The sequence below is a fragment of the Excalfactoria chinensis genome, chromosome 1 (assembly GCF_039878825.1).
Source record: "Excalfactoria chinensis isolate bCotChi1 chromosome 1, bCotChi1.hap2, whole genome shotgun sequence".
In the NCBI taxonomy this organism is placed as follows: domain Eukaryota; kingdom Metazoa; phylum Chordata; class Aves; order Galliformes; family Phasianidae; genus Excalfactoria; species Excalfactoria chinensis.
Window position 1 is genome coordinate 20,701,554 of NC_092825.1, and position 12,247 is coordinate 20,713,800.

At 38.3% G+C, this 12,247-nt stretch overlaps 1 protein-coding gene across 3 annotated transcripts in view; it reads left to right on the forward strand.

Moving 5' to 3' along the window:
- CADPS2 (calcium dependent secretion activator 2) overlaps window positions 1-12,247 on the forward strand; it is a 283,917-nt gene that overhangs the window by 84,305 nt on the left and 187,365 nt on the right. For all 3 annotated transcript variants that reach the window (XM_072335394.1, XM_072335402.1, XM_072335413.1), the window contains exon 3: window positions 11,369-11,701. In XM_072335394.1, coding sequence (XP_072191495.1) covers window positions 11,369-11,701 — 333 coding nt within the window. The remainder of the gene's footprint in view (window positions 1-11,368; window positions 11,702-12,247) is intronic.

The following is a 12,247-nucleotide window of genomic DNA, read 5'->3' on the forward strand; positions in this document are numbered from 1 at the left end:
TAGCTCTTGCTTTTTTTATCAAGAGGTTGCTGCTGGATGGAAAAGCCAAGGCTTGTATGGAAACTGCTTAGTCTCAGGTAACATTTATACATTTATTTCCGCAGTAATGTAGGAATGATGAAAGGACCAAAGTGATGTGATTTCAGACCTCATGGCATCATACTTACAACATCCTAGGCAGGAGGAAAGCAATATGCAGAGCAAACAGTGCTTTCTGTATGGCAGTATGTCAGAAGATGTCACAGTCCTAGCACTCCGAACTATCAAGAACTCATTTAATTGCAGGTTGTCATTTATAGACTTTTTCATTTCAACAAATCAAGCATCACAACAGTTTGAAATTTGTAGATTCTTTACCTGTATGTGAGCTAATTTCTCACTGCCATGGTCAACTGGCAAATCAGAAGTCATTTTTATGCATGTGGTTACCCTCATGCAGAGTCGAGCCTCTAGCATGAAAATGCTCCAGCTGCATCTTTGTGAAGGGGATATGTTGCAACACTTTGGACTGCTGATGTTGAATATTCTGTTGTGGATCAGCCTGCACAGATCTGGAGCAGTGACTGTGTTAGCACAGTACCACAGGAGGGAAGCTGGACATTTTTGGTACATGCAGCTTTCTTTGGAAACAGTTCTCTTCCAGAGTGCTGGTACCAGGGCCAGCACTGTGATGCACAGTCCCTCAGCACACTTCAGACAGCCAGCGAGCTCTGAGGCTTTGGTACCCTTTAGTACAAGGGGAGACTGGACGTTTAAAGATAATGCAGTGGTGATTCCAGCAAGCAGAACTATTACAACTTGTTCCACAAGTAAACTGGAACTGTTATCATATAGGCAATACTATGTAATTTACTGTGCCTCACCAGGGTGCAAAAACTGTTGTCAGCCTTGAAAGGAGGACAAATACGCTTGTTCCACAAAGGCATCTGGACAAGTTTAACGAATGAATCCAGAAAAAAATAAAATGGCTTCTGGGTGAAATAGTTTTCTGTTTTTTTATGGTGGTTGTCACTGCAGCTGCGTTTATTCATGTTGTGCTCCAGGCACAAACACTGCAGTGCTCGAGCCTGTGAAGTGTGTGCCTATCAGGAGCAGAAATGCAAGGAGACTTGGACAGCTGCTTGTGCCAATTTGAAAAAGAAGACAAAGAAACAAGTTTTGTACTTTGTGTTGTGTGCAATATGCTTACCAGCATGTAAGCCTAGAGAAGTAGCACCTCTTTCAGTTTGCAAGAGGTTTTATTGGGATGCTGGTTTCTGAGCTATGGAACATGACCAATGTGGTGTTGTGCTTGAAGATGTGAAGTAAAAAAGGTAAAACCTCTAAAAATTTCAGCTCGGGATGATTTTTTGAAACTCTACCATTATTAAGAAAATATAATTGCTTAATACACTCCTGAGTGATAGGAGACACTGCATTTAAAACGGAGGAAAACAATGAAATGAAGATTATGCTTCTTCAGCCAATGATTGTCCATCAGTGTAAATTCAGTTTCCTATTGTTACTTTAATGTAATGTCATCTTCAGCAGATTTTGAAAACAATAAAAAAAATCCTGTTTTTTTTCTTAATTTAATGTTCTTTACTAAAGCATTATTTTCATTGACTTTGGCAATATTGTATTATTCACTATATTTACGTGTGCAGGGTCCCATGATTAAGAAAATAATGACAGAATTACTTAAAGTAGAAATACTGCCTGGGGGGGATATTTCTTGGGGGTGAATAGGAAGGGAGAGAAGGAGGAGCAAGAATGTCAAGCTGGACTCATTTTAAGGATTTAAAACCATGTAAAAATACTTCTGATTTCAAAGTACTGAGCAATTTGGAGCTCAATTTCCACTGAAGTTCAGCAAGCAATAGTTGTTTCAATGGCTAATGCAGTGATTCTAGTCCACTAGCATAAGAAATAGTGGATGCATGTTATTAGATATACTAAGCTGCTGCACAAGATATTATTTTGGGTCAAAAATCTTGCTTGTGTAGTCTGATAATGCAGATCATCTGTAGATGATGACACCTAATCTACAAAAGAAAACACTTCACAGTTTTGTGAGGTTTTTAAATTTCTTTCCAGACTCTCACAAGGGCAGGGAGACCATCATGTCTGAAACGATGTTCTTCCTGCAGCTCCAGGGTATAGCAGTAAGCATGATGGTTATAATCAATGTTAATTACTTCTAGGCATAAGACTTGGTTTCTGAAGTCTGTTGTGGAAGTTGTCCAGGCTGTCAGAAGTGTTTTGTGCCTTCGTCAGACTAACTCCAGAGGCCAGATCTATGCTTTCTTTGTAGAGTTAATGAAGAAAACAGAACTGCTGAGCAATGTATGAGATGGTCCCAGAGAGCATCGCTCGTGGTAGCGGGTGAAGTGGGGAATATATTTTGTTGAACGTGGAGCAGGGAGGGCTTTAAAAAGAGGGTGAGAGCTGTTGCCTGTGATGAGAGTCACTTATGAGCTTGTGTGTGAAGGGCTTTGAGGAGCTGCTGCAGTAGCAGCAAAGAGCAAAGGTGCCAGCTGAGTGCATTGCAGGAACACGGTTATGCTAACTGGTGTATGCAAAGGGTGACTTAACATTGAGTCTGTTGTTTTATGTTGCTTTCCTTTGTGAGAAGTGTCCTGGCACCAGACTTTCTGTTTAACCTTTTGTTACTTGTAGTTGCTTGCTGAACGTTATTTAGATTTCTCCCTTTTATTTGTTTACAAACCTAATTCAACCATTAAACTGTGGGAGGAAACCCTGATAACGTGATTCCTGCTCTGTAGTACTTAAAATGTTTTTATCAGCAGGTCATACTGCAAATCAAGTCTTAGATTGTGCGAATTCTGTGAACTTTGTGCTGCTTCTCAAAACAAATGTGATTTCTCCATGGATAACACTCATACTTTTTCCTTGACTTTTGCTTTTCTGATAAGTTCAAGGAGCACGTTAGGAAACTTGAGCACACTGGGAGAATACATCAGAAAAGCACATGAGAAACCTGAAAAGCATTCACAAATGTGCATTCCCTTGACTTCCATCAAAGTCCTTTTTACCTTTACAAAGTCTTTTTGTTCAGTCTTTGATAGAAGTACTTCTGTTCACTTGTATTTTTAAGTTTTAATTTCCAAGGCGATATGGTTAATATCCATATAGTTCTACCTTTTTTTCAATCTGGCTTAAATAAAATAAAATAAAAAATCCTCTAATATAAGAATGACTTCTTAAGGACAAAAAGCTCTGTTGTACTTCCATATCTGGCAGATTGGGATTTCCTGGAGAAATCTCCACAGAGAAGGATCTTTAAGTGGCATCTGGCAAACTGCTTTTCTAATGTGAAAGAGAATGTTGTACAAAAAGATTCATTTTTAGCATTAGTGCATTTAAAGGATACTCCGAACCTCAGCAGCGGTCCACTGGGATGAAAAAATAACTTGCAGATGGATAATAACTACTCAGCTGGCTCATCAGTCTCATGAGGCAGCGTAGGGCGGACAGTGTTTGACACTTCCATGGAAATTCACTTGTAATTTGTGTGTGGAATACCATTTAAAAACTCTGGAAACACTTGAAAGGTAGAATTCATGATGCTTTAAACTTTTAAGATTTATGTGGGTGCATTGATATTCAACAACTGTAGGATTAAAGTGTTGCATAGTAAGTAGCAGAGGCAAATGGATAGAAGAGGCAGCTGCTACTTGGGAGACAGTGAGTCCATCCTTACTGCAGTTTCTGCTGAGGGAGGGCATTAACTTGACCAATGTCTGCAGACAAGGGGAAAGCATGTGTGAGCCCAGCCATGGGCAGGCTCAGCCATAGTGTCGTTGAGTCTGTACCACAACAGCCAGAAAATGGACTACTGTCTCCTCAGCACTTCTTTCTAATGACACCAGCAGGATCCAAGAGAACAGCATAGAGCTGTGTTGCGTGGCGGGGGGAGGAGGTTCAAGTGGGTGTTAGGAAAAGGTTCCTCAATGCAGGGTGGTTGGACACTGGCAAAGGCTGCACAAGGCAGTGGGCACAGCCTTCTGGAGCTCAGGAAGCATTTGGATAGTGCTCTCAGAAATATGGTGTGAATTTTGAATGCACCTTTGTGGAGCCTGGAGTTGGGTTTGGTGATCTGTGTGGGTCCCTTCTGTGATTCTGTGATCTCTTACAGCTCTGTGAGCCACTTTGCTTTGCTGAGTTTTAGCTGTCTGTGGTAGAAATGAAAACAGGTGTAACTGGGGCTTGGAGAAGGCCAAACCATCCCTAGTTATGCATTACTGTCATGGTGGTCCCCATCCTGCTTTGATCCACAGGTCTGTGGGAGGTGCTTGCCTGAGCATTTCCCAAGTCGGGAAGAGGAAAGGGTGGAAACTGGCTTGTGATGGAGTCATTGGAGGAACTTCACTGTTAAATAACACATCAAGATTGGAGGTGCCTCCTGAGCAACAGCATAGCACTGCTTGCAACTCCTCAACAAGCCTCGGGAGGACAAGAGAAATAAATGAAGGCATGGAATAATTAAGGAGAGATAGTGTACTTTTACAAGCAAACCAAGTTTGCAACAGCAAATGGAGCAGTTGGTGGGATCACATATAACTGTCCAAGTATAGGTAATAAAAAATTTACTGTGCTTCTCATTAGTACAGAAGGTACCGTTAGAGGTGTGATTAGCAATATGACAAACAAGGGCATGTTATGATTACTTTGCAATGACAAGAAAGTAGTTGTAACCATAGAAGTAAGAAGGTACCATGACTATTAGGTGCACCATTATAAAGAGCCCACGTTGTTGTAAAATGGCCATGGTGTTTTATTCTACCTAGTACTGTACTGTGCTAGAACATGCAGGAAAAAGCTGTTACCTAAACTGAACTGTGTGTCATAAAAAAGGTGATAAAGAAGGGGGTTCAGATGATGTCTGGCCTGTCTAGAAGTTTACTGTTCCAGAGGTTCAGTGAGCATTTTGAGCTGCAGCCACCTTTTCCATGAGCCTGGCTGTAAAGGTGTAGGACGTGACTGGTGTGTAAATGTAATCTCCACAGAACTACAAGAACAGCAGTGACTGTCAAAAATGAAGAAGAATTTCTAGCTGCCCTTGTGGCTAACGGAGTTCCAGAGCTGCTTTACCTAATGAAGAGGAGAACCTCAGCGTGGTTGCACTAGCAGAAGGTGCACAGGGAACAACTGTGTATGAATAAGGAATTTCCTTTTCAGGCTGGTAAATGAATTTTTGAGGTCTTTCTGTGCCTTTTCATACCCTTTGGAATTTTTAAAGATCAAAGGAAGTTTTGCTTAAATGTAATCCTGTACTTTGTTGCTACACAAAACTTGTACTCAAAGCATAAGAAGGGGTAAATTATAGCTGAATTCAGTTTGTCCCTAGAATGGTCAGTTCTGTGCTGAAAAAGGCATTTCATTAAAACTTAGTTGATTTTATGACATAAAATGAGGCATTTTTATTTCATAGTACATGCCAGAGCACCAATATATGTGGTAATCTGCAGCACCCCAGATTTGTACTATAAGCAATATTTTTGTGACTAAAACTATTGCAGTTTTGCTTGTTATGTTTTACTTCAGTAGAGAACATCCAGTTTGGGTTAAAAATTATAATGGGCATGTTTAAATATTTTCCTTTTGAGGTGAGGTATCATTTTGGAGTGCACTTTGTGTTTATGCAACCTTTGTTTAAAAACTTTGGAGATGGGGCTTACATCACGCTTTTTCCCCTCTTTATCAGGTATTTTCTCAGTTTCCTTCCTGAGAATTAAAAATTAGTAAGTAATTTGATTAGTGCATGCTTGGTGCATTGCCAGTTAGTGTTGTGCCTAGAGCTGAATGAGGTACTACTGAGAGAACTGTATAAGCAAGTAGCTGGAAGGTTCTGCTTCCGTGCTGCGTGCGGCGGGATTGTAAAACTTTGTTAGTAATAGCACCACTTACAAGCACCACTTACACAAACTGGTAGAAATGTTGTAGGGGTTTGTAGGGATTGTATCAGGATTATTTTTCTTTTACATGGGCTAAAATAATGACCTTAATCCAAAAAAAAAAAACAAAAAACAAAAAACAAAAACAAAAAACCAGAACACAACTATCTGTGAATTTCAAATGAAATAAAGTATGTATAAAAATTTGTAACGTGGGGCCTCGTAGACCTCATGTTTAATCCTTTTATAGAGACTGACTGCAGCTGAGTTTACCGAGTTTACCGAAACTCTTCTGTATATAGCTTATGATTTTCCTAAACTTCACAGTAGGCAAAAAGATTATCATGTTTGTGTTGCTCACATATATATTTAGTTAAATTTAGTACCATGTTTGATAATTATGTGTTAGAAGATGTAAAATCAATCCTTTAATATTTCCAATGCTCAGGTTGTAGGCACTCCTCAATTATGATTTTTCATTTCTAAACAGAAATATACTTTTATTATGGCTATCGACAGTTAAAGATTGTTTTGAATTAGGCTTTTTATTAGCATGCGCAACATTTGAAATATTCTAAGAATGATTACTGGGTAAGAAGGGAATTTAAACCATACTTCAGTAGATACATTTAAAAGATTGTTACTGTAATTATAAAGAAAGATGAATGTGAGGCATTTTTGTTTTGTTTTGTTTCAGTTTTTAATTCCTTACCTGGATGTCTTTGAATGGCTATGATATGGCTCCTTCCAGGATTATGTATAGATAGACTCTGAATACCATGAATTGAAATCCAGTTTCTCAAGACAGACGGATCATCAAAACATGCTTTTTAACTTTTTTTTAATTTCTTTCTTTCTTTCTTTCTTTCTTTCTTTCTTTCTTTCTTTCTTTCTTTCTTTCTTTCTTTCTTTCTTTCTTTCTTTCTTTCTTTCTTTCTTTCTTTCTTTCTTTCTTTCTTTCTTTCTTTCTTTCTTTCTTTCTTAATTTTTTTTTTTTTTTTTTTTTTTTTTTTTTTTTTTTTTTTTCCCCCTGGAATGTTCTGTGTTAACAGAGCCTTTCTTTTTTCTTTTTTGGTGTTTGGTAGTTTGTGGGCACTGATAGTGGCTTAGATTCAAGGAGTCGGTAATGATACTGAAAGCTTAAGTTGCGACTGTCAGAGAGCAGCACCCCAGAATTTCTCTGAGGAGACCCAGAAAAAAGCGGTAGGACAGGAAATCATAGTGATAGGAAGGCCTGGGTTGAAAAGGACCACAATGGCCATCTAGGTTCTACCCCCCAGCTACGTGCAGGGTTGCCAACTTCCAGGCCAGGCTGCCCAGAGTCACATCCAGCCTGCCCTTGAATGCCTCCAGGAATGGGGCATCCACAACCTCCTTGGGCAACCTGTTCCAGTGTGTCACCACCCTCTGTGTGAAAAATGAAATATGAAATGCCTCATTAGAAACTTTGGCTCCTGTCAAATTATTTCTAAAAAATACAAGGGTTTGGAAAGATCCTGCCTGATCTGTCAAGTACGTTTCCCGCTAAGAATGGTTTTCTTTGTCCCTACAATAACTCTTTCTATTATTTTGTGTTTTACATTCAAACCTGTGATGTTTTCGTTTTTTCTGAACACCCCAGATAACATTTTAGCACTGGAATGATTATTTAATTAGAACTAAGTTCCATGATCAGACAATCCAAATGCAGGATTAAAAGGAAAAGCAGCTGACAATTCAGTGAATGTGCTTAATTACTGTTTTGCTTTAGAGATATGTGTCAACACAGATATTTACCCTGTTGGGGATGATTATGCATATAATCCTGTAAGAGCTTATGTATTTCATTGCAAAAACAAATGATGTCAAGAGAGAACTGCCAGTGATGTTAAGCATGATTGTATCCTGACTTGCATGCTCAGCCAAGGTTTTGAAGCCATGGGTGCTAAGCCAGATGGGATTTCTGGAATGCTGGTGGGAACAACGCCATTGGCAAGAAAACATTCTCCATACAGGAGTAATTTGTAAACTTGTATGTAGAAGAATAAAAGAACAGGAGCAGAACATTTCAGAAAAACTGTAAAACTGAGAAAAAAAATGTCAAGAAATATAGCTGAAGCCAGAGATGTTACAGTTAATGTGAAGCACCCCCGATGTCTTTCTGGAACTGGAATAACAAGTCATTTAGTAACTTTTTAATGCATCTTCTTGTGTCAAATTAGAAGCATATATGGTTCACTCCTAACTGAATTTTCATTCACTTTTGATTTCCTTTTGCAAACAACAGCTTAACAATGCAATATCTGTTAAAATATTATTTCTTAAGTATATCAAATACAAATGGTTCATTTTAAAGATTGTCACGTTTTCATGACCCCCAGGAAAAAATTGTGCTAAGTTGGGACTTAGAATGAAGGACAGTTAGCCTTAGGTTAAATGGTTTCCTTTTCAGAACCATCCAGATACTGTTAGCAGTATTGTTCACACCTTGGATTTATAGATTGAGTAGTTTCCTATAATCACACCATATATTTTGCTAAAGAAGTATCTTAGGATAACTTAAGAAAATTAATGCAAATACTGTTCATAAGCAAAACTCTATTGAAATGAACATTTTAAGGTAGTGTGTCCTTTCTAGCATGCTTGCTTCTATTATATAAATGTAGAATCATAGAATGATAGAATCACCAAGGTTGGAAAAGACCTAAAAGATCATCCCTTCCAACTGTTCACCTATTACCAATAGCTCCCAGACTATATTACTGGCATTTTCTGGTTGACTGGCAGCATCAATATTGATGACTCCTGAAAAGACGAATTACGTACATTCTTTTAAATGTTGTTAATTGTGATCAAATTGCTTCATATTTTTGAAAGACATTTTTTATTGATCTTGAAGCCCATTTTTTTTTCTTTCTTCCTTTTTATGTGTTTGTATTTGTATGTGTTTGTATTTGCAGATACCTACATAAAAATCTGTTTTGCCTGACATTTTGTTGGTGTTGCAGACAACAAATGCTACAAATGCTGTTCAATACAGTTACTCTTTTGTGGGTAAATACTGAGGAAAACAAAGAAATAAACAAACAGATTTTTCCTGCCATCTCCTAGAAAGCCAACTTAAATCAAAAGCAAAGTTTATGAATTAATCGGAGTAAATCTGATGCATAAGCCAAGTCCTAGTGGCATTTTAGCCACTGTGTTCTGAATTAATTGTTCTGAATAATACAGTGGAAAGAAGGTAGTGAGATGCAAATGATATTCTGATGATCTTATGGTGTGTGTTTAGCGTTTTTTTAACTAGAGAGATCCAGTTATGTTAGTGATGTGTGAGTTCACGCAGCCTTGGATAAACATTTCTGGGGAGAGGGAAGAGCCTGTAAGTTTTCTCAGTTTTATTCCTTATTCTGCATCTGCTTTTTCTCAATATATGTGCAAAGTAACATGATAGAGGCTAAGATATTATTTATGAATAAAAGAAAATAGTGAAGTTTGTCTGAAGTCACCTACTTTAAATATTTGTTTTCCTTGCAGGTAAGCTTTGAAAGGATTTTAATTTATTGTAATTGTAGACTGTTGAAACGTGGAAAAGGTTAATATCCTGGAACTTGTTTGTGTTGATAAGTTTTATTGTCAAGTGGAATTCCGGTCTATTATTTGTTTTGAAATGAAATCCAATATTCGTATAGCATTTTGAGGAAATTAATATCAACATTAGTTGATAGTAACCATGTCAACTCCCTTTGTGGATAAAAGTTCAACCTTAGATACTTGGATTTTCAGAAAAAGGAAATTTAGCATGCTGCCGTTAGAGCACTAAATGCATTTAGCAGATACTATTGCTGTTTTATGGTTTAGAACCAAGTACTTTTAGGTTTAATCTTCAGTACGATTTCAATTAGGATATCTGTCGAAATGTTTATTTTTAAATAGCTGCATTTTACCAAATCTGCAGGGAAAAGGTGCACTGAGACTTTTTGACTATGCTTTCCTTGACCCTGTACTTATACTCAGCTTAGCTTTGTAGCTTTGAGATGGACCATCAGTAGTTTCAATGCTCAGCTTGTGCCAGTGCCTCACCACCCTCTGAGTAAAGAATTTCCACCAAACATCGAATGTAAATGTCCTCTCTTTTAATGTAAAGCCATTCCCCTCTGTCCTATCACTGTCTGCCCATGTAGAAATTTAGTCTTCCTCCTCTTTGTAAGATCCTTTCAAAGAATGGAAGGCTGCAGTGAGGTCTCCTGGGGCCTTATCTTCCCCAGGCTGAACAAGCCCAACTCCCTCAGCCTTTCTTCAGAGAGGAGGTGCTCCAGAGCTCTGATCATCTTCATGGCCGTCCAGGAAGGCCATCTCTTCTTTTTCTTCATAGCATCTGACTGAAGAGAGCAAATGAGCAGAAAGGTGATGAAAAGGAAATATGTTCGGACCACATGCTGTCCTGTCTATTCTTTGTGTTTCAGCTGTGCTTCAGTGAGGCACCCAAGCTCTCCTCCTGCACTCAAGTATGGCAGGCTGAGTGCCCTGACCCATTTTCTTTTGCTGTGGGAAGCCACCTGCTTCTCACCTGGATACATCTTCAATGCCATAACACAGTTTCTGCCTTGTGCCAGGAACAAGTTGGTGGTTTACACTGATGATCAGGTGACAGACATCTTCTTTTTAGCTGTATTTAATAGAACAGTTTTGTGAGACTTGTTGCTATAAATGATTTGGCCAAACACTGGCTGGAGAGGCTGAGCTTTCCATGGTTTGTGTTAGAAGTGAGAGAGATGGGTGCAACTATCCTTCAACAGTGAAAAACTCCCACAGATTGCTGACACTAATTTAGTCAATTTGTTGGTCAAATTTGCTGTCATATCTTATATATGCATATTTAGGAGGGTTTTTCCTGTCTTTTCCTTTCCTCTCCTTTCCACAGAGAATCCCATGATCTTTCCCCAGTATTGGACACTATTCCCACTGCAGTAGTGGAAGCAGATTCTGCATTTCTGAACGCTTCTTTTCCATTGATTTTGATTGTAGTATTTCTCTAGCATAAGAGTTTTCTTTTCTGGATTTCAGGTTCCTTCCCTGAAATTCCTAACTGTCTTAAAGATCATTTTTTCACTCACTATACTGCCAGCTTGTTAGACAGTGTGGTTTCTTCATGAGTAACTCGCAAATATCTTCAGACTTCTGTGGTCTAAATGGAGGAAAGATAAGTGAAATCATGTGAGTAAGTTTTAAATTAGCTGTGGTTAATTCAAACTTCATTCTAGCTTAACTGGTGTAGCATACAAACCCAACTAGTTTCAGTTTAATAGAGAAACATATTTTTGAATGTGTTTTTTTATGAAAAATGTATCAAAAATATATCAACCGTTTTATGTGGAAGCAAAATATTGGCTTGTAATAATGATCCCGTTCGTTATTAAGGGGCTGCTTTGCACTCGTGTTCATTTCTAATGTCTGTATTTTTTTGTTGTTTTTCTTTCTCTTTTTTGCAAAAGGTGTTTCTCAAGAGTGACCGGGTTGCAAGAATGGTTCACAGTGGAGGATGTTCCGCAAATGACTTTAGAGATGTTTTTAAGAAAAACATAGAAAAGAGGGTCCGAAGTTTGCCGGAAATTGATGGATTAAGCAAAGAGACAGTATTAAGCTCTTGGCTAGCCAAGTATGATGCCATATACAGGGGAGAAGAGGACTTCTGCAAACAGCCAAATAGAATGGCCTTAAGTGCTGTATCGGAGCTGATTCTGAGCAAAGAACAGCTTTATGAAATGTTTCAGCAGATTCTAGGGATCAAAAAATTGGAGCATCAGTTGATTTATAATGCCTGCCAAGTAAGTATTGGTGTCACTCGGTTCTGTTGTGTTCAGAATCTCTCACACCCAGCCCCTTTGTTACTGTGTCCCTACATGAAAATTACATGTGTATGTTTGTGTATGTGTGGGCACATTTACATACATTGGTGTATACGTATCTGTGTATGTGTAAACATCTCTAAAAGAAATTTGCTGCCATAATTAGATAGATGGTAGATATTGAGTTCAGGATGCCCTAGGCCATGCAGCGTTGAGAACTCAGCATACTTCATTGCAAACAGCATCTATGAAGCTAATTTGCACTTTTTTGCTCTGTATTTCTGTTAGGTAATGGAGATGTTCTCTGTAAATCACTGAATCAAAAACAGTCTATTCAGCAATCATATTCAGATTTATAGGTGTAGTCTGTTGCTAATCAGTAGTATAAATAGTATGTGGAAGTGTTTTATCTGGCCAGTCTTCACAGTGATGCAGCAACAAAATAAGCATTAGTTTGTGATGAAAAACCTGCAAAATGCGAGACATTTTTTAAAGTCTCATGACTGACTGGAGCAGAAATTTGTA